At 43.5% G+C, this 27,424-nt stretch overlaps 1 protein-coding gene across 1 annotated transcript in view; it reads right to left on the reverse strand.

The window, feature by feature from the left end:
• Positions 1 to 3,940: 3,940 nt before the first annotated feature.
• The window catches only part of LOC138751522 (organic cation/carnitine transporter 2-like), a 58,078-nt gene continuing 34,594 nt past the window's right edge, over positions 3,941 to 27,424 (reverse strand). The window contains exons 7-10 of the mRNA XM_069913925.1: positions 24,045 to 24,259; positions 9,015 to 9,197; positions 4,801 to 4,936; positions 3,941 to 4,073 (exon numbers count right to left, since the gene is read on the reverse strand). Coding sequence (XP_069770026.1) covers positions 3,941 to 4,073; positions 4,801 to 4,936; positions 9,015 to 9,197; positions 24,045 to 24,259 — 667 coding nt within the window. The remainder of the gene's footprint in view (positions 4,074 to 4,800; positions 4,937 to 9,014; positions 9,198 to 24,044; positions 24,260 to 27,424) is intronic.

Raw genomic sequence — 27,424 nt, forward strand, 5'->3', positions numbered from 1 at the left:
CCCGGGCTGGATATGATATTCCCTCAGACCTTGAAGGAGACTAGTGTAGAAATTTCAGGAGCCCTGTTAGATATATTCAAAATGTCCTTAGACACAGGTGAGGTGCCAGAGGATTGGAGGGTAGCTCACATTTTTAAAAAATGTCTCCAAAAATAAACCAGGTAACTATAGGCCAGTGAGCCTGACATCAGTATTAGGTAAATTATTGGAAGTAGTTCTGAGAGATAGGATATATAGCTATTTGGACAGCCATGGGCTGATTAAGGACAGTAAGCATGGCTTTGTGAGTGATTGGCCGTGTTCAACAAATCTTGTTCATCTACCTTCTTGGTAGATGAAGGAAATGCTCTAAATGTTGTCTACATGGACTTTACTAAAGCCTTTGACAAGGTCCCACATAGGAGGTTAGTTCAGAAGGTTAAGACACTAGGTATCTATGGAGAGGATGCAAACTGGGTTGGAAATTGCCTATGTGGGAGAAAACAGGGAGTGGTAGTGAATGGTTGCTTCTCAAACTGGAAGTCTGAAACTAGTTGTCTGCCTCAGGGATCTTGGACCATTGTTGTTTGTTGTCTATATCAATGATTGGGATAATAATGTGGTAAATTTGAGCGGCAGGTTCGCTGATGACACAACGATACGAGACATTGTGGACAGCAAGGAAGATTTTCAAAGCTTGCAGAGGGATCTGGACCAACTGGGAGAATGGGGCAAAAATGGCAGATTTGGTTTAATGCAGACAAGCATGAGGCAAGGACAAACCAAGGTAGGACATGCATAGAAAGTGGTAGAGCACTGAGGAGTGCAGAAAACAAGGGAACTGGGAATACAAATACATTATTTCCTGAAGTTGGCTTCATAGGTGGACAGGGTTGTAAAGAAAGCATTTTGCATCTTAGTCTTTGAAAATCAAAATATTGAGTATAGGAGTTGGGATGTTATGTTGAAGTTGTTTAAAAGATTAGTGGGGCCAAATTTGGAATATTGGGTGAATAAGATTGAAAGAGTGCAGAGAAGATTTATTAGAATGTTGCCCAGTCTTCAGGAACTGATTTACAGGGAAATGTTAAATAGGTTAGGACTTAATTCCTTGGAGCATAGGAAAATGAGGGGAGATTTGATAGAGGTATTTAAAATTACTTTGGACAGAGTAAATGTAGGCAGGCTTTCACCTCTGAGGGTAGGTGAGATACACACCAGAGGACAAGGGTTAAAGGTAAAAGGGGAAAGATTTAGAGGTAACATGAGGGGGAACCTCTTCACACAGAGAGTGGTGGGAGTGTGGAACAAGCTCACAGCTAAAGTGGTGAAAGCGGGCTCAATTTTCATTTTTAAGAAGCATTTTGACTGTTACATGGATGGGAGAGGTCTGGAGGGTTATGGAATGAGAGCAGGTCAGCACAGACTAGAAGGGCTGAATGGACTGTTTTCTATGCTGTAGTATTCCATGGTTCTATGTGCCTGGAGGTGGAGGAGGTTTGGGAGGTCCTAAATGATTTCTTTGCTTCAGTATTCACCAGAGAAAAAGACCTTGGGCAAGGTGAGGTCAGAATAGAACAAGCTTGTGCGTTGGATCATGTTTCGATTAGGTAAGAGGAAGTGTTGGATCTTCTTAAAAACATCAAGATTGATAAGTCCTCAGGGCCAAACCAAATATACCCCAGGGTGCTGAGGGAAGGGAGAGAAGAGATATCTGGGGTGCTGGCTATGATCTTTGCATCCTCCTTGGCCACAAGGGTGGTACCAGAGGATTGGAGAATGGCACATCTAGTCCCCTTGTTTAAGAAAGCTAATAGGGAGAATCCTGAGAATTATAGACCAGTAAGTCTTACCTCAGTGGTGTGCAAACTATTGGAGAGGATTCTTAAGGACAGGATTTATGAGTATTTGGAGAAGTACAATCTTCTCAGGGTTTGTCAACATGGCTTTGTGAGGGGAAGGTCATGTCTCACAAGTCTAATTAAGTTCTTTGAGGAAGTTACAAATGAAATTGATGAAGGTAGGGTGGTGTATATGGATTTTAGTAAGGAATTTGACAAAGTCCCCTATTAGAGACTCATTCAGAAAGTCATGAGGTATGGGATCCATGGAACCTTGGTGGTGTGGATTCAGAATTGGTTTTCCTATACCAAGCAGAGAGTAGTAGCAGAAAATATTTTGCCTGGAGGTCAGAGACTTGTAGTGTTTCACAGGGATCCTGTAGTGTGGATTGTGGAGGGTCATGTGACCTCTCCGTCTGGAACCTGGCAGAAGTGTGGATTATGAGGCCTCTGTGGAATATGGTGGGAATGTAGATTACAGAGTCATGTGACCTCTCTGGTTGGAGCCTAGTCAGAAGTCACCTCACCTGCCAATCAAGGGTTAAATCCACCCACAGGTGAGGCTGACACACGACTGGTCCTTGCAGATCACGTGGATGGACTTGCATTGAAAAAAGCAGAGCACATGCAATCTCTACTCTCTCTATTTGCTTCTGATGGATAGAGACCATTACCGAACTGCAGGCTGCAGGCCACAGGCAGTTCCGGAGGGCCAAATGCAACCCCGAACCATGGGCAATGTTTTAGACAAGGTTCATTTGATATACTTGCTAGTTGTAATTAATTTTCTGTTTGTTAATGTGCTGTGTATGTTAGTTTGTGTGAGTCTGTGCCCTTTTGTGAATATCCCTGTGCATAAATAAAGCCCACTGTTTGTTAATAACACGTGTCCAGCCTTGATTCTCTTTGAAACCAGCGAACCTATTCTTGAACAAAACAGACCCCTACTCTTTGTGTGATTTTTATAAATGACCTAAATGAAGAAGTGGAAGGGTGTGTCAGTATGTTTGCAGATGATAGGAAGGTTGGGGGAGTTGTGGATAGTGTGGAGGGTTGTCATAGTGTAGGGCATTACCAGTAATAACAAAGACAAGCTGAAGGAATGATAGGCTTTAATACACAGAAGACCCTTGCTGGCCCAGATCCCAGGATAGGAATGGCGGCCAGGGAAAGGTGGCTCGACCTTTATGGCCCAGGACCAGGGGGAGGAGTCATAGGTTATGAGTCATCCATGGGCGGGCCAGCTCCATATCTACAACCGATAATGATAAGTATATACAATGGAGGAAACATATCACCGCACATAGGTTACAAAAGGATATAGACAGAATGCAGCTGGGCAGAAATGTGGCAGATGGAGTTCAATCTGGATAAGCATGAAGGTCAAGCCTGAAGGCTGAGTACGGGGTTAATGGTTGGGTGCTTAACAATGTGGAGAAACAGAGGCATTTTGGGGGTCCAAACTTCTCCAGGTTGTCATGCAGATTGAGAAGATCGTTTAAAAGGCCCATGGGATGCTGGGCTTCATAAATTTGGGGATTGAGAACAGGAGTCGAGCGGTCATGCTGCAGCTTTACAAATCTCTGGTCAAGCCACACTTGGAAAATTGTGTTGAGTTCTATTCACGTTATTATAGGAAGGATGTGAAAGCTGTGAAGGGGCAGCAGAGGAGATTTACCAGGACATTGCCTGGTTACGATTTTTTTGCCGGTTGCTTGAATTCCGGAAAATGTGGATTTTACCTGACTTGACAAATTTTATAACAATTTGAAAAGTTTTCAGACTATAAATGTATAAAGGAATTATTTTCACAGTTGAATGAGGGATGACCTTTCAAATAATGAAGATGGTTCAGAGGAATAATTTTTATGAAGAATCTCAAGTAATTTTTAATAATTGGTCACAAATTGGCAATCCTATGGGCAACCTTACAGAAAGCGCTCATCTAATATCAAGTTAGAATAAGTATTTTTCCAGGACCTAAAACTTTATGCAGTGCCTGTTTTTGCTTTACTTGGCTGTGGCGGAAGATGTTTAATTTCCCTGCATTTAATTTTTCCACCTGGGTGAAAACTGGAACAGAGTACACCAACAACTTACCTTCACAGGAGGGTCAGCTGCTAATATAATCCCACATTTTGGTCCATTTGTGAAGGCGAGAATAAAACACCATTGTTCTCTGCTTGGATCTCTTGGGTTATAGATGCCTGGGAGCCATTAAATCCAGAACGGGATGTAGCAGAAGAGCAAAGACTAGAAGAAAATAGTTAGTGAACAAAAGAAACTTTAAAGTGATAACATTTGATATTATGTTTCACGTAATATTTTCTCAACAGTTTAAGGTTCAGAAACATATGTTTCATTATATTTAAACCTCATCACTTTTAAATAATGGAAAATCTTGCTGTTGTCTGCATTGTAGTTGCCAAATGGGGAAACTGACCTAGTTGCATTCCCCGAGTTATTAATTTGGATTAATATCAATGGTATCAATAAATCATTAATTACAAGTGACCATTGAAGTAAGTGAATTATTTTAAATTGCAATTTATTTTTTACAGATTTTTCGTGTTAAATGAATAATCCGATATGAGCAAGTTACATCCAGGGCCAGTGCCAGACTATTTTGCATCCTAGGCTGGGCTGAGTGCAGGGGGTGGGAAGTGCTGATCGGGCTGAGTGCAATACTTATGTGACATTCAACGTGCGTCAAACCACTTCCTCCCTCTGTCTCACCAGACTAACGTGCGTGCGTATAGCATGTTAGTCAGAACCACGTCATTCATGATGTAGAGGTGCCGGACCAGTTGGAATCTCTCTTACACAGCACCCCACTGAGGTCTGCGTCGCCCTCCCCCCAGGTGGATGCTTTGTTGGCCTAATGGTCGCGCTGCCCTAGTTACATCTGTCAGATTTATCTATCTCTGTTATCCTAGTGCAATCGATTAAAATAATAACCCAGTTCTCAGGAATGACTTACCATTTGATCGGCTGCATCTGGTATATTCTTTCTGGAAGGGGGCAGTCACATGTTTCAGGTAGCAGTAAACAGAAACATCCAGCGATAAAAATGAAAATACCCATTAATATGAATGGCAACATCCGGTTATATGTCGCTAAAAGAGAGATGGAAACAGCTTTACAAATAACTAGAAGCTGCCAACCATGCCTTGAGATTTGCAATGTAGTAAGTTAAATTTGAACATACTGTTGTACAGCTTGACATTCAACATCATCATACCAGCAAAAATTGTTATCAAATTCAGGGGTCTTGGACTCTGTTCATCCCGCTACATAAAGGGATGATGCAATCATGTAGGAGTCTTACCTGTGGCTATATTTCGTTAGTTGTTTGAGAAAATTTGGAATGTCACCAAAGGCTCTTGCAAATTTCTACAAATGTATTGGTTGCATCACTGACTGGTATGGAGGTAGCAATGTACAAGACAGGAAAGATGACAGAGAGTTGTAAACTCAGTCAGTGACATCAAGGGCATTACCCATCAAAGACACCTATAAGAGGCAGTGACTCAAGAAATCAGCCTCTATCATCAAGGAACCTGACCACCCAGGACATGCCCTCTTCTCATTGCTATCATCAGGAAGGAGGGTATAGGAACTTGAACACAAATGCTCAATATTACAAAAACAGCTTCTTCCCCTCTGCCATCAGATTTTCTGAATGGATAATGAACTACAGATATGACCTCTTTTTTTAATCTTCTTTTGCACTAATTTATTTTTGAATAGTGTATTTATAGAAATGCAATTTATAACAGTTTTGTACCTGTAATGCACCATACAGCAAAAAAACAGATTTAGTGACATATGTTCATGAATAAACATGATTTTGAATTGGATCCTCAATTTCTTTATTGACAGATAGCATTCAGTGTGGATCAGAAGCATGACCTCCTCCTCGCTGACCATCAAAACTGAGGTACTCTTCTCCTTGTACATTCATGACTGCTTATCCAAGTCTGGCTCTGGCTCCATGTGCAAATTTGCTACAGTTGCCACCTTTGTTGGCCATAAAACTGGAAACTATGGGACAGAACACAGGTCGAAGATTGAGGACCTGTTTAGGGAGGTGCCAGAACAACATAATTCCAAAGGGTTTCTACAAATATGTTAATAGCAAAAGGAGTACGAGGGATAAAACTGGACCCTTAGGGAATCAGGGAGGGCAACTGTGTGTGGAGCCAAATGAGGTGGGGGAGATCTTGAACAATGTCTCTTCTTCAGTATTCACTAAGGAGAAGGATATTCAATTGTGCAGGTTAAAGGAAGCAAAAAGTGTAAATATGGAAACTATAGTGATTAAGAAAGAGGAATTACTGGAGCTTTTGAAACATATTAAGGAAGATACATCTCCAGGTCCCAACGGGATTTTCCCCAGGACCTTGAGAGAAGTTAGTGAGGAAATAGCAGACGCTCTGACAGTGATTTTTCAAATGTCATTATAGATGGGTATAGTGCTAGAGGATTGGTGTATTGCATATGTGGTTCCTTTATTTTAGAAGCGTTCGAGGATCAAACCTAGCAATTATTTGCCTGTAAGTTTGATGTCTGTGGTAGGTAAATTAAGGGAATGCATTCTTGAGGTAGTATATAGTAAAAGGAGAGACAAGGGTCTGATCAGGAACACTCAACACGGATTTGTGTGTGGAAACTTATGTTTGGCGAATCTTGTTGAATTGTTTGAAGAGGTGACTAGGAATGTTGATGAGGGTAGAGGAGTGGATGTTGTCTATATGGACTTCAGTAGAGGCCTTTGATAAGGTTCCACATAGAAGGTTAGTTAGGAAGGTTCAGTTGTTAGGTATTAATTTTGAGATAGTCAAATGGATTCAACAATGGCTGGAAGGGAGATGCCAGCGAGTCCTAGTGGATAACTGTTTGTCAGCCTGGAGGCCAGTGACAAGCGTTGTGCCTCAGGGATCTATATTGGGCCCTTCGCTATTTGTCATATACATTAATGATCTGGATGATGAGGTGGTAAATTGGATTAGTAAGTATACAGATGATACTAAAATAGGTAGAATTATGGAAAATGAAGAAGGTTTTCAAAGATTGCAGAGGGGTTTGGACTGCTTCATAGAATAGGCTGAGAGATAGCAGATGGAATTTAATGCTGATAAGTGTGAAGTGCTTCACTTTGGTAGGAATAATCAAAACAGGACATACGTAGTAAATGGGAGGGCATTGAGGAATGCAGTGGAGCAGAAAGATCTAGGAATAATGGTTAATCGTTCCCTGAAGGTAGAATCTCATGTGGATAGGGTGGTGAAGAAGGCTTTTAATATGCTGGCCTTTATAAATCAAAGCATAGAATACAGGAGTTGGGAAGTGATGTTGAGACTCTTCAAGGCATTGGTGAGGCCAAATTTAGAGTACTGTGTGCAGTTCTGATCAATGAATTATAGAAAGGATATCAACAAGGTAGAGAGAGTGCAGAGAAGATTTACAAAAATGTTACCTGGGTTTCAGCACCTAGAATACAAAGAAAGATTGAATAAATTGAGCCTTTATTCCTTGGAGTGTAGAAGATTGAGGGGGGATTTGATAGAGGTATTTAAGATTATGAGAGGGATAGATAGAGTTGATGTGGAAAGGCTTTTTCTATTGAGAGTAGGAGAGATTGAAACAAGAGGTCATGAGTTAAGAGTTAAGGAGCAAAAGTTTAGGAGTAATATGTGGGGGAACTTCTTCACATAGAGAGTGGTGGCTGTGTGGAATGAGCTTCCAGGAGAAATAGTTGCAGCAGGGCCAATTTTGTCATTTAAGGAAAAATTGGATAGGTGTACGGATGGGAGGGGAGTGGAGGGTTATGGGCAGGGTGCAGGTGGGTGGGACTAGAGGAGAGTACTTAATTCAGTGCGGAATAGAAGGGCCAAAATGGCCTGTTTCCGTGCTGCAATTTTTATATGGTTAAAGATGCTGTTGGCAGTTATAGACAGACCTTGAAACAGTGGCCGGGGTGTGGGCAATAAATTAGAACAACAACTCGGAAAAGTGTGTCAAAAGGGGAATGTATGGTATCATGGAGGATTTTAATATGCAAGTAGATTGGGATTGCCAGTTGGGTCTGGGTCTCAAGAGAGAGAACTTGTAGAATGCCTACAAGATAACTTTCTTGACCAACTTGTTGATGGCCCACTGGGGGATCAGTTGCACTAGATTGAGCATTGTGTAATGTACCAGAGATGATAAGGGAGCTGAGAATAAAAGAACCCTTAGCAGGCAGTGATTACATAATATATTGTAGTTTTGTTTTCTGTTTACCGGTTTGGCGGTAGCAAGTAAGAATTTTGGTCCTATGTACATTTTCATGTATTTTCTCATCACTATCAATGTTATTGTATTTTCTATAGCTATGAAGCATGAGAAGCTCATGTGGATAACTTAAGGGTAATTATATTATCCACTGGTCAACATTTTCCTCAGATGTGCACTTATTTGATCAATATAACCTCTATGATACATCCATAAAAAGTCTGGTGTTGAAGTCAAAGTAACACAAAGGGAACCCACAGCCAAACCCACCATAAAAGCTGTCTACCGAAAGGACTTCATAGGCAATTATTATTATTATTACCACTCGACAATGAAGATCTTGCTTCCTGAACACATTTGGGAGAATTTTATGGATTTTGGACTGCTGATCACCAAAAAATAACCTTAAAATTTTCTGTATCACTTTTTAGATATAACCTATTTCTGTGATTTCCTGTCACATTTTTAACAAGTTTCGAGCAGACAAAACCATGTCATTGAAAATTCATTTTCTGCCTTCGCACTTGGACGTCTTCCCTGCTGACCTTGATGCAGTCAGTGATATTGCAACCATGTATCAGGGTAACTGGAATCCATTAATGCTGGCCAGCTATTGTAGGACACTAACACAAGAGGCATCAGATGCTGAGTAAAAACGAAAATCGGCAGCTAAACATTTTTCGTTCAGTTGAACTAACACAATGTGTCAGCCTCATTATGCAATTAAACATGCTAAATTCAATAAAGGTTAATTTACTGTTTCTCCAACTGCCTACGCAATACAACAAATCTGAAACTATCTTTGTGTTCAGCTTGAAGTTGCCTATCATATTCACTATATTTTTTTCAGGAATCAAATCTTTTGAAAAAAAAAATTGTCCATTGTAATTGTTGATTAATTCTTGATTCCTCACTTACCAAGGTAAACAAAATATGGAGAGAATATGCTGCCAATCCTAGATGCCGTGCAACATGTGCCAATCCCCATGTTCCTCACCACTGTCGGATATAACTCGGCAGAGTAAATGAAAATTATTGCAAATGTTATTGCAATACCTGTTTTTCCAATCATGATCAATGCTGTGGTGAGAATATGAAGACCTGTGGAAACCAAGTTATAAAACATTTAGCTTGATTAGGAAGGTGATTCATAGATACACTTGCACACCTTCCATGTGTCTTTTTTCTGCAGTTGCAGGATATTTATGCAAGGAATAATTCTTGCATCCTCTCACAACAGGGGAAAAGTGGTATCATGTTTTTAAGGAGCTCCTTACAGACCATGTTTGGGAACTTGGAGCTGGATGAACTTCAGATCATTCAGGAGGCAGAGGGGATGAGAGACAGAAGGTGGTTCAGTGGTTCTCAACCTTTTTCTTTCCACTCACATACCACTTTAAATAATCCTTATGCCATCAGTGCTCTGTGATTAGAAAGGGATGCTTAGGGTGGTATGTGAGTGGGAAGGGAAGGTTGAGAATCACTGCTCTAGGCCCAATTGTTACTGAAATATTTTGAAATTATGCCTCTTGCAAGAGATGATTATAATATTTGCCAAAGAAACACTCAGTTTAAATGGCCGACTAATGGAATAAAATATTTAGGAGTTCATATGGATAATAGATTACAAAATTTGTATAAATTTAATTATTTACCATTACGTAAAAAAGTTGAAGAAGATTTAAATAGACGAGCAACATTACCTATATAACATTAGTAGGAAGAGTTAATTGTGTAAAAATGAACATATTTTCAAGAATACAATATATTTATCAATCATTGCCTATATTAATACCTCAAAAATTCTTTCAGGTACTAAATAAATATATTAGATCATTTTTTTGGAAAGGTAAAATGTCCAGAGACTCTATAGAAAAAATTAACATGGAAATATGAATTGGGAGGTTTACAGCTCCCTAATTTTAAAAATTACTATAAAGCAGCTCAAATAAAATGTCTTACTTTTTTTCAAGAGGGGGAAAAATCTGCTTGGGTGAAAATAGAACTAGATAAAATAGAAAAGAGAAAAGCTGAAGATTTGATATTTTAATGTGATGTGAAATTATTAACTGTTGAAAGAGAAACTCCTCTATTGAAACATTTGAATAAAATTTGTCGTAATACCAATACAGAAATTGAATAAGGAGTAATTTATCTCTTAAAACTCCTTTGACTCAAAACGGACTCATAATTTGAAATTTGGTCTCATAAAGGGATTAGATATATTGAAGACTGTTATGAGTAAAGGCAATTGATGTCATTTGAACAACTTAGGAATCAATATGGTATTCTTAATAATACAATATTTTGCTATTTTCAGACCACAGCATATTTAAGTGATAAGTTGGGTCCAACAATGTATTTGCCAAAGTGTAACAATATAGAGGCTTTAATAAGAAAGGGAATACAAAGAAACTTATTTCAGAAATTTAACGTTTACTTCAAATGGGGACCCCCTAAGCCAGGGATTCATAAATCTGGACAAAGATGGAAGACAGACTTAAATGTAACAATAAATGAGAAGAATTGAGCTGATTTATGTTGATTCTGTATGACTAATACAATAAATGTAAGATATAGACTAATACAATATAATTTTCTACACCAGCTATACCTCACGTCACAAAAATTAAATAAATTGATATCAGTATTTTAGGTGTGGGAAAGAGGTGGGAACATTTTTATATTCAATGGTCTTGTGATAAAGTAAGACCTTTTTGGCTGGAATTAGGGAATTTTTTTAATAACAAATTACAGGAGTCCAATTTCCACTAAATCCTGAATTGTTTTTATTAGGTTGTAGCGCAGAGAGTGAAGCACTGGCCGTGTGGTCAGGTATCACAACTAACTGATTTTATTTGAATCTTGCATGCAGCCTTTAAGCACACATCCATTCCACCCCTTATGCACCGGTGCTTGCGTCACGATGACATGAGTGTGTACGTGTAGGGCTGTACCGGAAGAGATGGACCCACAACACCATCCTTGCCGTGGATGCCCCATTGCCCATGGGTAACAAGTGGGACTGGTTCGCTGATGCAATTATGTGTGTCACCACACAACCCCCATCCCCCAGAACCAACACCAATGGTCCTACAATGCGTCGCGGGTGAGGTGTGTTGCTTTGGCAGCCATCCTCTGTGCACTGATGGTGGGAGCTGTACCAGCTAGGACAAGTCCAAGTGGACCAGTTTCAATCGGTCCATTGTGAACAGCTCTTATTTGCCCCCAGTGTTGAGTCTAAACATGGCCACTGAAAGGGAGTCCTGTGCAGGCCTCTGTGCACGAATACATAGTCACAAGGGGCAAAGCCGGTGGCGGGGGGGGGGGGGGGGGGCAGATAGCTGCAGGGTTGCTGACCATGCCGCGATGGCAGTGGTGGTGCAAGTGATCCCAGCTTGGAGGAGGGCTGTGGTGTCAGTGTCCTGCTTGGTTGAAGGTGGGAGGAACTGGCCAGGACTGAAATGGTCTCACCATAGATCAGTTCAGCAGAGGAGGCACCAAGGTCATCCTTGGACACCGTGCGTATCTCCAGTAGCAACCAGGGTAGTTGGTCCACCCAGTTGGGCCTTTCAAGGCATGCCATCACCGCTGCCTTGAGGTGGTGATGGAACCTCTCAACTAGGCCATTTGCTTGTGGGTGGTAGGCCGTAATACAATGAAGCTGGGTGCTCAGGAGTTTTGAGAGCTCCGTTCATAGGGCAGAGGTGAATTGAGCACCTCGGTCTGTCATAATGTCTGCCAGTACACCAAAGCGGGAAACCCGGGCAGAGAGGAAAATCCTTGCTCACATTTTTGTTGTGGCATTTGGGATGGGTATGGCCTCCGGCCAATGAGTTTACTGTCCACCATTGTGAGCAGGTGCGATCCGCGGGACACTGGTAAGGGCCTGACAATGTCAATATGTACGTGCTAGAACCTGTGGGAAGGATTGTTGAAGTTTTGTAGCTGCTGTCTGGTGTGTCACTGGACCTTGGCTGCCTGGCAATCTGTGCAGATCTTTGCCCATTCTGTGACCTGCTTACGCAGGCCATGCCAATCAAATTTTCCTGACACCAGTCGCACTGTTGTGAGGATTGAGGGGTGTGTCAACCTGTGGATCATGTCGACAACCATCCTCCTCCATTGGGCAGGAATGAGAGGCCAGGGCTGGCCAGTGGAAATGTTGCAGAGCAGCGATATGCCATCGGCATCTAGTGGGAGGTCTTGGAAATGCAAACCTGTGATTACCGTTCGTAGCTAAGTGTCTCTGGACCATCCAGCTGTGCATGGGCCAGACCATGGTAGTCTATGCCCTGTGACAGAGCATTGATTGCAAGTCTGGGAGTGTATCTGCAACCAATGTTGTGCTTTCCTGACAAGTGTCAGATAACATTGGTGAATTCAGAGATGGAGGATAAATATCTTTGTTGACGGGCAGACTACAGGTCAGAGGACTTCGAGAAGGCAAAAGTTAGTGGCTTATGATTGGTGTAGACAGAGAACAGACACTCTTTCAGAAAGTAACAGAAGTGGCAGACGGCCAGGTAGAGGGCGAGCAGCTCCCTGTCGAATGTGCTGTACTTCAACTTGGGCAGCCTCAGGTATCTACTGAAGAAGGCAAGAGGTTCCCATGAGCCATTCACGAACTACTCCAGGACAGTGCCCATGGCGGTGTTGGAAGCGTCCACTGTGGGGGATGTTGGTACATGCATACGTGGGTGTACTAGCATTGTCATGTTGGCCAGGGCCTCCTTAATCTGCTCGAATGCACTGTGAGCTTTCTCTGTCCATTCAAGCTCCCTCGATGAACCCAACATCAACGTGAAAAGGGGGCATGTGATCTGGGCATCTGTAGGGATGAATCTGTTGTAGAAATTCACCATGCCCATGAATTCCTGAAGGCCCTTCAGTGTTGTCGGAGCGGCAAACCACCGGGTGGCCTCGATTTTAGCTGACAAAGGGGGTGCTCTCACTGGGGTAATTCTGTGGCTCAGAAAGACTATCTGCATGAGGCCGAACTGGCACTTCTCTGGGTTGACGGTGAGGCCAAATTGTGTGAGATGAGTGAAAAGCTGGTGGAGATGCTTCATTTGCTCTTCAGGTGTGCTGCTGGCTACCAGAATAGCGTCTAGGTTTATGAAGAGGAAAGGCAAGTCTCTTCTGACCACTTCCATGAGGCACTGAGAGGTCTGCGCTGCGTGTTTCAACCCAAGTGGCATGCGTAGGAACTTGAAAAGGCCAAAAGGGGTGATGATCTCATTCTTCTGGATGTTATCTAAGTGCACAGGGATCTAACGGCATTCCCCGGATCAGGTTGACTTTGGAGAAGAGTTTTGCATGATGGAGATTTGGTGAAAAATCTTGAATATGGGGAATTGGGTAGCAGTCTGGTGTCACTGCATCATTGAGACATTTGTAATTACTACAGAGCCTCCAGTTGCCATTGGAGGGGTTAGGCCCATGGGTTATCCAACCAACGAACGATACCCAGTACCCCCATGCACCCAATCTCTGCCTTAGCGAGGGTGTTTGTCTGGTGCCAGGCATTGGGCATGTGAATGCAATGGTGGGCCAGTGGTAGCAAAGTGGTATTTGACACCATGTTTGGGCTTGGCCACCGTGAACTGTGGGCGCAGAATGGAGGGATAGGCCACCAGGAGGTGGCTGTACTGGCCATATTTGGTATCCACGGAAATGAGCTGGTTCATTGGACTTGCCAAGGGGCACCATGTGGAAAGTTTCTGCATGGACTAGTTGTCTGCCCTGGAGGTTGACAAGCAGAGTGCACATGGAGGACATCCATGCCGAGCAGGGGTTTGTCCATCGAAGCGAGTGTGAAGTGAATGTATTGTCACTGAAACGTACAGGAATCTGCCTTTTGCCAAAAGTTTGAATGGCAGTGTGGTTGGCGACTTAAAGGGCAGGGCCCTGGGGCTTTGTGTGCATTTTGAGCGCAGTAGGGGAGTATGACGCTTATCTCTGCCCCTGTATCAGAGGTTATTATCTGGAGAACCCTGAGGGGGCAAGTTTCTTCGGCAAGACACTGAAGTGGCTGATAAAAATGGAATCAGTTGTGGATGTTCTGGAACAACAAATCTCTCCCTGAAAACACAAGAAACTTCCTGAGCGGAAACCATTTACCTTTCAAGCACCAAAGCCTGGTGAACTTTATAAATGTTAAATTCTGTTCACAGTTTCAGAATTGCCTGCAACCAGTGAACTTGGTGGAATGAAAAGTGAGATTGGACTTTGAACCAAATAACTTTTCTAAACTTACACACATATGACGCACACATGCGCTTAGAATTAGAAGGGGGTTAAATTGGGTAGTTAAGTCAATCATGATAAGTTAAAGTGTGATTCTGTTTTCATGTTTAAAGATAATTAAAAGCAACTTTTGTTTAAGTACCCATTTGTCTTAGGCGAATATCTATTGCTGCTGGGTTTTGGGGCCCTTTGCTACTTTTTCGAGAACCCAAGGGTGCATTTCATCTGGTCCAGATGACATCTACCTTTAGGCCTTTCAGCTTTCCAAGCACCTTCCCTCTGGTGACTATGACTGTAGTCACCACTCTTTCCTGACACCTTTTAAAGTCTGGAATGTTGCTAAAGTCTTCCACAGCGAAGTATGATGCAAAATACACATGCAGTTAATTCAAATACAAAGGTTCTGAACTGAAAGAAGGGAAACTTTGATAATATGAGACGTGAATTGGCTAAGATAGATTGGCAAATGATACTTAAAGGACTAATGGTGGAAATGCAATGGCAATCATTTAAAGATAGCTTGGATGAAATGCAACATTAGTACATCCCAGTGGGGAAAAATAATAAATCAAGGAAGGTGGTAATTTCATGGCTGACAAGAAAAATCAGGGAGAGTATCAAATCCAAAGAAGCAGCATATAAATTAGTCAGAAAAAACAGTATTCTGAGGACTTGGAATTCAGAGGAAGAGCAAAAGGATTAAATAGGAAAGGTAAGAGGGATTATAAGAGAAAGCTGGCAAGGAAAATTAAAAATTGACCGTAAAAGCTTTTATGGATATGTCAAGAGAAAGAGATTAGTTAAGACATTACAGTCAGAAACAGGTGAATTGATTATGGGGAACAAGGACATGGCAAACTAATTGAATAACTACTTTAGTTTTGTCTTCACTAAGGAAAATAAATAATCTTCAGGAAATGGTAGGGGACCAAGGATCTAATGTGAGGGAAGGACTGAATAAATGCAATTTGATTGATTGTGTTAGGTAAATTGAAGGGATTAAAGGCAGATCAATCCACAGGGCCAGATAATCTGCATCCCAGAGTGCTTAAGGAAGTAGCCCAAGAAATAATGGATGCATTAGTGATAATTTTTCAGAACTCTAGATTATGGCTAATGTAACCCCAGGTTTTAAGAAGGGAGGGAGAGAGAAAACAGGAAACTATAGACCAGTTAGCCTGACATCGGTAGTGGGGAAAATGCTAGAGTCAGTTATTAAAGATGCGATTGCAGCACATTTGGAAAGTAGTGATTTTATCAGACAGAATCAGCATGGTTTTATGAAGGGAAAATCATCTCTGACTAACCTTATATAATTTTTTGAGGATGTAACTAGTAGATGTGGTATATCTGGACTTTCAGCAGGCTTTAGATAAAGTCCCGCACAGGAGATTAGTGTACAAATTTAAAGCACATGGTATAAGAGGTATGGTATTGAGGTGGATAGAGAATTGGTTGACAGACAGGAAGGAAAGAGTAGGAATAAATGGGTTCTTTTCAGAGTGGCAGGCAGTGATTAGTGGGGTACTGCAAGACTCAGTGCTAGGGCCACTGTTATTTACAATATATATGTTGGGCACTATCAGTAGTCCCAATAATGACTCGGACAAAGACTGAGGGGAACAATAGGCTTTATTGTATTGCTGGCCCGGGTCCAAGGCTAGGAATGAGCGGGAAGGAGAGGGGACTCGACCTTTATGGCCTGGGGTCACATGGGTAGGACTAAGGGAGGAGCCAAGGTAGAAGGACACTTGGAGGGAGGGCCAGCCAGCACATACAATTATATCACTACATTCACCCCACCTTTTAAAAAAAATGGAACCCACTGGAAAACAATCAACAACCGGGGGTGATACAACAATCATATTAACAGCAACAATACAGTAACACAACAGCAGCAGGACAAACACAACAAACCAGAGGCGGGAAAAGCAGATGCCCCCCATCAGCTAGAGGTTAAGCCGCACAGACAGCCTCCTCTGTCTGCCAGACCACTGTAGGGCCGGCGTGTCTATATGGAGCATCCACTGCAGGGACTGTCTGAAAAGGAGTGTCAGCGGTGGACTCCGGGAGTGCTGGGGGGTCCTCTCCTGCTGTATGGGGGTAGGTGCCTGGACATCTGGCTGCAAGGCAGGCAACTCAGGCTCCAGGGTTGTGCTCCGATGTGGCATAATAGGGTCCATGGCGTGGTCAGTAGCCAGCAAGGCGGTCTCAGAACCTCCAGCCCTTGCCAGGTTTCGTATTGGCCTCGTAGCCATCTGGGTACCTCACAAATGCGTATTGAGCATTTGCATGTATGAGGTGCACCGCTTCAACCAATGAGTCCTTCTTATGGCCTCTGACATGCTTCTAAAGCAGAACCGGCCCTGGGGTGGTCAGCCAGGAAGGGATGGAGGAACCATTTACTGATCTCCTCGATCCGCATCATGGAGTTCAAGATTGGGTGAGGGCTGGCTTGATTCAGAGTGACTGGTGCCAGGATAGGCACGCCTTCATCGTCATCATCGGCGGGGAGGCCTTCCCAAGATGGTGACCTCCATGTTGACCATGCAATGTTTGATGAAGAAGAAGGTGGAAGTGGAGTCGTGGTGGTCAGAAGTGATGTCATCGGGGCAGTGGGCCAAGGTGCTGAAGTTGGGAGAGATGGCCAACAAGATGGCACTCCCCTTACCATGCATGCAGACAGCTCTGGAAGCTTCTCAGGAACACATGCTGCACTGCTCCTGGACTGTGGTCGGGACCTGCAGAGTTTCTGGTAATTGCCTCTTTTCCCGCAGCCCAAACACATATCCCCCTTTGCAGGGCAGAGGCATCGCAAATGCTTGGACTGCCCATTGAAGTTGCATCTCAAGTTGCAGCCGTGGTCTGGTTGGTAGCGCCTGATGCAGAGTCCCAGGCTGAAGACCCTCATGGTGGAACATACGGAGATGGCCCGCTTCTGCCCGTGATTAACACCACGTGGCGCTGGGCCGAGTCTAAGGTTCTGATTAAGTCGATAGCCTTTTTGAGTGGGAGCGGGTCCTCCTTGAGGAGTCGTTGCCAAATATAATCCGACCTCAGACTCGACACGCAGGCATCTCGAATCAGTTCTTCCACGCACTGGGTGAGGGATATAGTGATCGTGGGTTCCCCCAAATGGTCTTTTCCCAGTGTGACCAGGGACTGGATGAACTCTTCAGTGGACTCACCAGGCTGTTGTTTTCTGGCCCCAGCAGGTAATGGGAGTAGACCACGTTCACTTTCAGCTTGTACAGCACCCATAGCTCAGCCATTGCCTCATTGTAGGTTGCATTGCCTTGGATAGCCAGATAGGCCCTCTGGCCGACTCATGCCTGAAGGATTTTTAACTTCTTCTCGTTGGAGTCAACCACCTCAGCAGCAGCATCGAGGAAGTTGTTGAAGCAGTTCATCCACTGCTCAAAGAGCAGGGTCAACTTCTAGCCGTTCGGGGTGCAGCAATTTCTCCATTACCAGAGACCTCCAAAATCTAGTACGATAAATTGTCGGGTACTATCAGTAGACCCAATAATGACTCAGACATAGACTGAGAGGAACAATAAGCTTTATTGTAGTAGAAACTGCTGGCCCGGGTCCTAGGCTAGGAATGAGCGGGAAGGAGAGGGGACTCGACCTTTATGGCCTGGGGTCACATGGGTAGGACTAAGGGAGGAGCCAAGTTAGAAGGACACTAGGAGGGAGGGCCAGCCAGCACATACAATTATATCACTACATTATATCATTAGATGAGAGAATAGAAAGCAGCATCTCCAAGTTTGCAGATGACACAAAGTTGGGTGACAGGGTTGAGGATGCTAAGAGGATGTAGGGTGACTTGGACAAGTTAGGTGAGAGGGACAGTGCAGATGCAATATAATGTGGATAAATGTGAAGTTATCCCCTTTGGAGGCAAGAACAGGATAGAAGATTATTACCTTAAATGGTGTCCGATTAGGAAAAGGAGAGATGCAACGAGTCCTTGGTGTCACTGTGCACCAGTCATTGAATGTGGGCATGCAGGTACAGCAGGCAGTGAGCATGTTAGCATTCATAGCAAGAGGATTCGGGTACAGGAACAGAGAGGTTCTACTGCAGCTGTACAGGGCCTTGATGAGACCACACCTAGAGTATTGTGTACAGTTATAATCTCCTGATCTGAGGAAAGACAATCTTGCCCTAGAGGGAGTGCAAAGAAGGTTCACTAAATTGATACCAGGAATGGCAGGTCTTACATATGAAGAAAGGTTGGATGGACTAGGCTTATACTCGCTGGAATTTAGAAGATTGAGGGTGGATCTTATGGAAACTTATAAAATTCTTAAGGGATTGGACAGGCTAGGAATGTTGTTCTCAAAGTTGGGGAAAACCAGAACCAGGGGTCACAGTTTAAGATAAGGGGAAAGGCTTTTAGGACTGAGATGAAAAAAAAATATCCCCAAGAGTGGTGAATCTTTGGAATTCTTTGCCACAGCAAGTAGTTGAAGCTGGTTCTTTATCTATATTTAAGAGGGAGTTAGATTTGGCCTTTGTGGTTAAGGGGATCAGTGGGTATGGGGAGAAGCCAGGTACTGGGTACTGAGCAGATGATCAGCTATGATCAAAATGAATGGTGGTTGAGGCTTGAAGGACCAAATGGCCTATTCCTTGCAGTGAACTGAGATTCACTGGTGGTGGGTTATATTGATGGCTGGATCTACCTCCCAGCTCTGCCTCCATCTACCCAGATATAACCCTGGTTTCCCACCTAAACTCTGAGCCCCTCTGAAGACCACTGTAAGACCCGACCCTCAGTTATAAGTTAATAAAAGCATACATTCTCCCTCCAGTCATGAGAGCTTTTATTCACGCTACAATTTTATTAGCTAAACGATGAAAGCACTGCTCAAGCCAGGTATGCTGCGATAGACCCTCTAACCCCCAACATGGCTGAGGAGTTCATGTACTGACCAGACTACTTTCAGGCCTACCTGAACACGACCAGAGCTGTCTTCTGCACTGATGGAGCCAGGAGGTCTGCACTGGTTTCAAGGGTAGGAACGAAAGGTTATGCAGTCAGGGACTGCACTACATATGACACTGCCCTCGAGGCTTTGAAGGCTCAGTACCTGAAGTTGTAAAACGAGGTCCAAATGAGGCAGTGAGTTGTTCTTCATTGCCAATGGCCAGGAGAGACCATCGATGATTACCTGTTGGATCTGTGGACGATTGCCAAGAAGTGCAGGTACAAAATAGCTATGGGCCATATTCGTGAGGAAGAACAGATCCAGACACCCAAGTCGTGGAGGTCCGGTCAAGGTACATAAGGCAGCTACTGTTCAAGTCGGGTAAGAAGGACATGGGTAGCTACATTGAATTGGCCAAGTTACTGGAACAGCCAAAGCTAGAGAATGACGACCTCAAAGCCAGTGAGCTCGCTCACCCAGGTGACGGCTTCCAAGGATCAGCTGCTCCAGCTACCTCGGCCCTAATGGCTGCTGCTGTTTCCAGTGCTGGGGAGCGTTCCCACGCTAGGGAGTGCTTTTTCTGCGGCAAGAGCCGGCATCCCCAATCTTGTTTCCTGGATAAAGATTCAGTTTTCTGCAGCTGTGGCAAGAAAAGACATTGGGCGAGGGTTTGCTGCACGATGGGAAGCCCAAGGAAGTCCATGACCTGCACTGCTCCTGGATCCAATTCCAGCCCCAAGCTATCTGCCCTGACTTCGCCTGAACCCACCTGCTGTGCTACATGCCGAAGGAGGGTGGCTGCGAGAAAATGGCATGAAAATTCTAGGCAGCCATCTTGCCATGACTCAAATTCAAATTCAGCGCTATCATCGTCAGAGGAGGAGGGAGGGCGGCCATCTTGCTGCACCACGAGCTTGCCGCCATCTTACCCATGGGCAATCCAGGACAATGGAGGCCACTCGAGTGAGGAGTATGGAGTCTTTGGAGTCTTAGCCTTGACATATCTCACCAGCTTGGCAACTCCTTAGTGACTATTAAGGTAAACGAATACTCCATTAAATGCCTAATCGACACAGGACTCTACAAAAATACATCCTTCCAATTATCGTATGTGCCTTGCATCTCATTTGCATTCTACATGTATTCGAGAACATTGTTTAGTACATTCAGGAGGGAGGGATTTTATAAATCATATTTTACATTGTATGTACTTGATGAACTGTGTGCTCCAATGTTGTTGGGTCTGGATTTTCTATGTCACCTTAAAAGCGTGACCTTGGAGCATTTTGGTCTCCTGTCCCCATAACGGTTCGGAACGGAGGGCATCTAAAATCAGAACCCACATGCAGCCTCTCCACACTGAATATTGACCCCCCCCCACCTCTCTTCCCGAATCTGTCCCCAGACTACAAACCTATTGCTACCAACAGCAGGAGGTACAGGACAGTGGATCGTGACTTCATAAGTCTGAGATACAACATCTACTTAATGATGGTATCATCGAATCTAGCACCAGCCCATGGAGAGCACAAGTGGTGATGGTAAAAGGGGAAAACAAGTCCAGGCTAGTAATTGATTATAGCCAAACTATTAATAAGTACACCCTCCTGGATGCATACCCTCTTCTTCAAATTTCGGACATGGTGAATGATATCGAGCAGTATTGGGTCTATTCGACCATTGACCTGAAAGCTGCTTGGCTGGTAAAAAATTTATGCTCCTCACTGACCAGCGCTCTGCCGCATTTATGTTTAATAACGTCAAGAGGGGAAAAATCAAAAATGACAAAATTTGCAAGGTGGAGGATCGAGCTCTCCACCTACAATTATGACATTGCTTATCGGCCAGGAGCCCTTAATGACCCTCCAGATGCCTTATCCAGAGGAAGCTGTGCCTCTGCACACACCGGCCAACTGCGGTCTATGCATAATGAGCTCTGCCATCCAGGGGTTATTAGCATGGCTCATTTTGTCAAGGCACGGAATCTGCCCTACTCCATGGAAGATGTCAGGGAAACGATCAGGTCTTGCCAAGTCTACCATCCCACAAAGGCGCACCTGATTAAGTCAACTAGGCCCTTTGAATGGCTCAGTGTTGATTTTAAGGGACCTCTCCCCTCCACAAATAGGAACACCTTCTTCCTTTCTATCATTGATGAGTACTTCCGCTTCCCGTTCACCATCCCATGCCCCAACATGTCCACTTCATCAGTCATAAAGGCCCTAAATTCAATTTTCACCCTGTTCGGGTATCCCGGCTATATACATAGTGACCAGGGCTCATCTTTTATGACTGAACTGCTATGTCAGTACCTGCTGCCAAGGGGTATCGCATCCAGAATGACTACTAGTTACAACCCCCTGAGGGAATGGGCAGGTTGAAAAGGAAAAAGCCAGGTTGTCAAACTGCCCCTCAAGTTAAGAGGCCTTCCAGACTCACGCTGCCAGGAAGTCCTCCCCATGGCACTCCATTCCATCCAGTCACTACTATGTACCATGACCAGCGCTACTCCTCACGAGCTCCTATTCAATTTCGAGATAAGGTCGGGATCGGGGACTACACACTCACCTGGCTCACAACTCCTAGTCCAATCCTTCTTCTCGGGAAGCACTTGAGGAGAAAAAGACTGTCCCCCTGGTGGAAAAGATGAAATTGCTCCATGCCAATCTCACGTGGTGTACCCGGATGGCAGGGAGGACACCGTCTCCATTAGGGACCTGGCACCCGCAGGAACAGAGGGTCCGTTGCCTCAAGAGCCCTATGAGCCGTGGAGCTCATTCTCATCACCCCCAGTCAGGGCCTCAGGGAATCTGGTTTAGGAGGAAAGTGCATCCCCCTCCACCGTAGAGCTGGAGAACCGCCCGCCACTCCTCTCTCACAAGGGGACCAGGAGACTCAAGGAGTTCAAGGCCCTCCCATGCTTAGGCGCTCCACCAGGATTTCCAGACCCCCAGACCACTTAAATTTGTAAATAACTGTATATTTTTTAGAATTTTTTTTCTGAATCAATGTTCTCTATCTTCATCCACAGACCCTAAATTCTGCAGGAAGGGGTGAATGGAGCGAACTGGGATTCACTGGTGGTGTGTTGTACTGATGGCTGGCTCCACCCCCAACTTCCCATATATAACGTTGGTTTCTCACCTAAACCCTGAGCCCCTCTGAAGACCACTGTAAGAATCTACCCTCAGTTATAAGCTAATAAAAGCGTATGTTCTCCCTCCAGACATGAGAGCTTTTATTCACGTTACACTCCCACACCCATTTTCCGTTTCCTCTGCCATCTCCTTGTTGCCCATTATAATTTCTCCAGCGTCATTTTCTTTTGATCCTAAATCTACTCTCACCTCATTTTTTACTCTCAATCTACTTAAAAAAAACCTTTTGTATCCTTTTTGTTTGCTAGCCTGCTTTCAAAGTTTATCTTTTCCTTCCCAATGTCATTCTTATTTGCCTTCTGTATTTTTTTTAAAGCTTCCCAGTCCTTTATCTTCCCACTAACTTAATTCAACCCAATATGATTCTTTATCTTTTGATCCTCTCTCACCTCTTTCTAATTATTTACGGAATCATGAGGTAATGTTTCAGCTCTATAAATCTCTGGTTTGACCACACTTGTAGTATTGTGTTCAGTTCTGGTCGCTTCATTACAGGAAGAATGTTGGAGCTATGGAGAAAGTGCTGAAGAGATTTACAAGGATATTGCCTGGATTGGAGAATGTGTCACTATTTAAATCTCACCCTTGTGCCAGCATCCACCACCAAACCTGCCAATGAATTCAAGGCACTCACTACTCTCTGTGTAAAAAAAAACCTATCCCTAACATTTCCCCTAAACTTTCCTCTCCTCACCATATACAGATGTCCTCTGGTGTTTACTAATCTGGCCACTGGCCGTCCACCCACTCTTTGCTTCTCTTAAAAATCTTGTAAACTTCTATATCCTTCTTCACTCCAAAGTGAAATACTCCGGCTCTTCTAACCTTGCCATAAAGTTGTCATCACCCAGTATGATTTCTCATCAATCTGTGTGGACGTTAAACTGTTGGGATCATTCAAACGGCAATGATATGTAGCAGAAGAAAATCTTACCATTGTTCTCACTCCGAGCGCTCACTGGCATTTCCCACTCCACAAAGGGAACTGAAGCAAGGATATATTTTGGTATGGAACCATAGATTATACAAAGGAATGCTGTTACTCTTACAGGAGAACTCCTATTTCAGAATGTAAATATACATATTGTGGGAATATAGAATTTAGGTACATGCATAAGAAATGTTCAGATGAATTTAAATTTAGTCATACAGCAAGGTAACAGTCCTTTCAGCCATCGAGCCTATGCCCCCACCCCCACCAATTATATCCAATTGACCGACAATCCTAGAACATTTTGAACAGTGGGAGGAAATCAGAGGACCTGGAAGGAACTCAAGCATACACGGAAGAACATCCTTACAGATGGTGCAGGATTCGAACCCCGGACCCAATTTCTTCACTAACTCTCGTTGCACTAACTCGCCACATATGGGCTCAACCCAGACAAATGGCACCAGCTCAGTTGATGACATGGCATGCATGAATGAATTGGGCTGAAGGACCTTCTTCCGTGCTTTGTTTCTCTGTGATTTTATGATTCTACATTTTCTTTCTCTTTGAAAAGTGTTTAGTTCAAAGCCAGTAAAATGTCACCAAAATTGTGAAGCAAAAGGAAACAATAGCATTTCATAGAGTTTAACAAGGATTCCTAAGCTCTTACTTGGAGGAATAAATTCAACAATAAGCAGAAGGGCAGCAGCAAGCAACATTGAGGAAGAAACTGACACACGTCGAGGCACATGGACCGTCATCCACCATGCAACTATGTATGCTACAGCTTCGCTGACTGCAAAAATTAAGCAGTTGAGGTAAAGGTCACCATACATGTTGGGAATGCCCAGGTTTAACACAAAGTAGCCAATGGATACAATCATCCTACAATAAAACAGAGAAAAAATGACATGCTTTTCAGTGTTCTGCATAAAATTAACTTGATACATTTGCATGATTTCCAAACTTCTGTGACAACTTACACTTTAGTTCTGACTTTAAGGTTATGAAATGACTCAAGGGATTTCACCATGGGGATAATTAGACACTTGAAGAGGAAGATAATCAGATGAGGTGATCAATGTAGCGATCAACGGGGTTAAACGGGAAAGTCTGGCGACGCTGTTGTAGCGCAATGCACAGAGGCGCTGGAGAAGCACAGCAGGTCACGCAGCATCGATGGGAAGTAAAAGATAACCAACATTTTGGGCCTGAGACCTTCGTCAAGGTGTGAGGAAGAAGCAGACAGGCACCAAATGGGGTGGGGGGGGGGGAGTGGTGCAGGGAGAGGAGGGAAGAAGGGGGAGGAGTGCAGGCTAGCAGGTCAGAGGTCACAGGTGGATATTTATAGGTGGGAGGGTAGAAGAGAAAAGTTGAGGTGATAGTGGGAGGGGGTTAGCTCTCAGGTCTGGCAAGCATGCCAAAAGGGGTTAGGAAACAGAGAGAAGGGGGAGTGGTTTAACAGAAATAGAAGTTGATCTTAATGCCCTCTGGCTGGAGATCAATGGGGGAAGAGAGGAAGATGGAGAGACTACAAAGAAAACCTGAAAATTCTGGACATGAAGTTTGAGGATTAGTTTCGGAAGGACAAACATCCATTGGAGGTATTCTTAGAATTTAGTAATTACATATGAGTAAGAAAATAATAGTTGTAATATCATTTCAGACACTCGCTATGCATGTCCTCAAGCCTGATGGCCATACAATAAACGGATCTGGATCAACATGGTAGGAAGACCAGCTAATGAACAGGAAACTGAAAATATCAATGAAAGGTTGTTTTTCATCCTGGTCTGAAATGTATCGTGGATTTCCCTGTGAGTCGGTGCTCGGATCTTTAATATTTATTCCCAATCGACTTGGGGATAAAATATACTAGTTCCAAATTTGCAAGTGACACAAAAGGGGGATGAGCTGGAGAGCAAAATATTTTGAGGAAATTTAGACCAGCCAATGGAATGCGAAGAAAGGCAGCCCATGAAATTTAATACCAAGAATATGAATTGTTATATTTTGTTGGAAAAGTAATAAGACCCTAAATAAACAAGAGGGCACAATTGCAAAAAGGGGTTTAAGGACAGAGATCTGATGATGTATGTGAAAGTGACAGGACAGATTAAAAATGTGTTTGGGATACTCGGTTTTGAGGAAACTGAGATATAGAATGCAACATGAAGGAAGTCATGATGAAACTTTATAAAACACTCTTCGGGCCATAACAGGAGATCCCCACCCATTTAGGCACTTTTGAAGGATGTGGAGGGAACAGAAGGAATTTATCAAAGTAGTTCCTGGGGGCTGTAATTATATTGAAAGTGCAATATTTAACTGATGGGCTACTTGGAGGAGAGGAGGTTGGAAGGAGATCAGACAGAGGTCTTAAAATCATGGAGGGTGTGGACAAAGCAGATTAAAGGAACAAAGGTGAATGGCAAATGAACCAACAGTGATAAAAGGAAAACTATTTTTTCACAAAGCGTGGTGAAGAACAGGAATGCACTGCTAAGGGTAAGAGTGGAGGAAGATTCAATTGTGGAGCTGAATAATCATCAAGAAGGAAGGACTAGGGTGATGGCAGTGGAGTGGGACTGGACAGATTATTCTATAAACAGCCAAAAGAGATTTAATGGGCCAAATTGTCATTTTCTGTGCTTTAACTATTCTGGTCTCATGCACTGCCAGACTGAAATATCTCGCAAATTGGACTGGTCACCTTTCATTCAGATGGCATTAACATCTCCAGTTTTCTTTCACCCTCATCTCTCTATCCCCCTTTCCCTTTGCCTCCTTTCCTCCAGCTCTGTATTCACAGAGCTACCCCCGTCCCCCGATTAATTTCAGCTTTTCTACCCCGTCCTATGACCACCTATGCCCCCTTGGCTGTTGGCCTGAGCTCCTCCCACTGCCCTTCTTCTCTCTTCCCCACACCTTTTTTTTATTCAGAAACCTGTGTGCTTTTTGCTCATACCTTGATAAAGGAATCAGACCTGAAATGTTGGTTATATATTTTCACCTCCTACAGATACTGCGGGACCTGCTGAGCTGATCCAGCACTTTTGTGTATAATGTAGCATCCTCAAACTTTTTGTTTCACTCCATTCTTCTCAGTGCTGGGCATTAAATGTGCAGTCACCATCCATAGTCACAATCGTTGCTGACAGAAGCCCTGATGTTTCTTAGATGTCCAAAAAGGTAGGTACAGCTGCAGACCCCCCAAGTCATCTAAAGTTAACTGCTGATGTCAGTGGGGAAAGTGGTCTGTTGATTAGTGAACAGATTGCATGACTTATTTCTCGAATAAAGACTTAAGGGAGACCTTCTAGGTATCTATAACATTATGAACATAGAAAATTACACCTATGTAAACCTACTCCACAACAATCTAATTTTTCCCTATCTCATATCTACAACCCTCTATTTTTTTTTCCTATGTGCCTAAGAGTCTTTTGAATGTCCCTATTGTACCAGCCTCCATCACCACCCCTGGCAATGCATTCTAGGTACCCACCAATCTCTGTGTAAAGAAACATACCCCTGACATCTGCCCTTAACTTTCCTCCACTCACCATAAATAGATGTCCTCTGGTATTTGCTATTGAAGCTCCTGGAAAAAGTACTGGCTCTGTCCTAACTATGGTCCTCTTACATACCTCTATTAAGTCACCTCCTATCCTTTGTCACTCCATAGAGAAGAGCCCTCACTCTGCAACCTTGCTTCATGACATGCTCTCCAATCTAGACAACATCCTGGGAAATCTCCTCTGCACCCTCTCCAAAGCATCCATACCCTTCCTTTAATAATGCAACCAGATTTGAACACAAAGTGTAGTCTAAATGGAACTTTAAGGAGTTTCAACATTATCTCTTGGCTCTTGGAAGTCAATCCCTGTAATGGAAGGTTTAAACCATGTTTTTTACTTTTGCAGCCTTTGCTTCTGCAGGGATGAGAACCTGTTTGTTTTTTAGAATCAGCAGACATAAGCTAAATTCCACCGAGGGGCCAGAGATGCAGTTATCTGATGAGAGGACATCTGTGTACCAAGAACATTT

Source organism: Narcine bancroftii, chromosome 1, assembly GCF_036971445.1.
Source record: "Narcine bancroftii isolate sNarBan1 chromosome 1, sNarBan1.hap1, whole genome shotgun sequence".
In the NCBI taxonomy this organism is placed as follows: Eukaryota; Metazoa; Chordata; class Chondrichthyes; order Torpediniformes; family Narcinidae; genus Narcine; species Narcine bancroftii.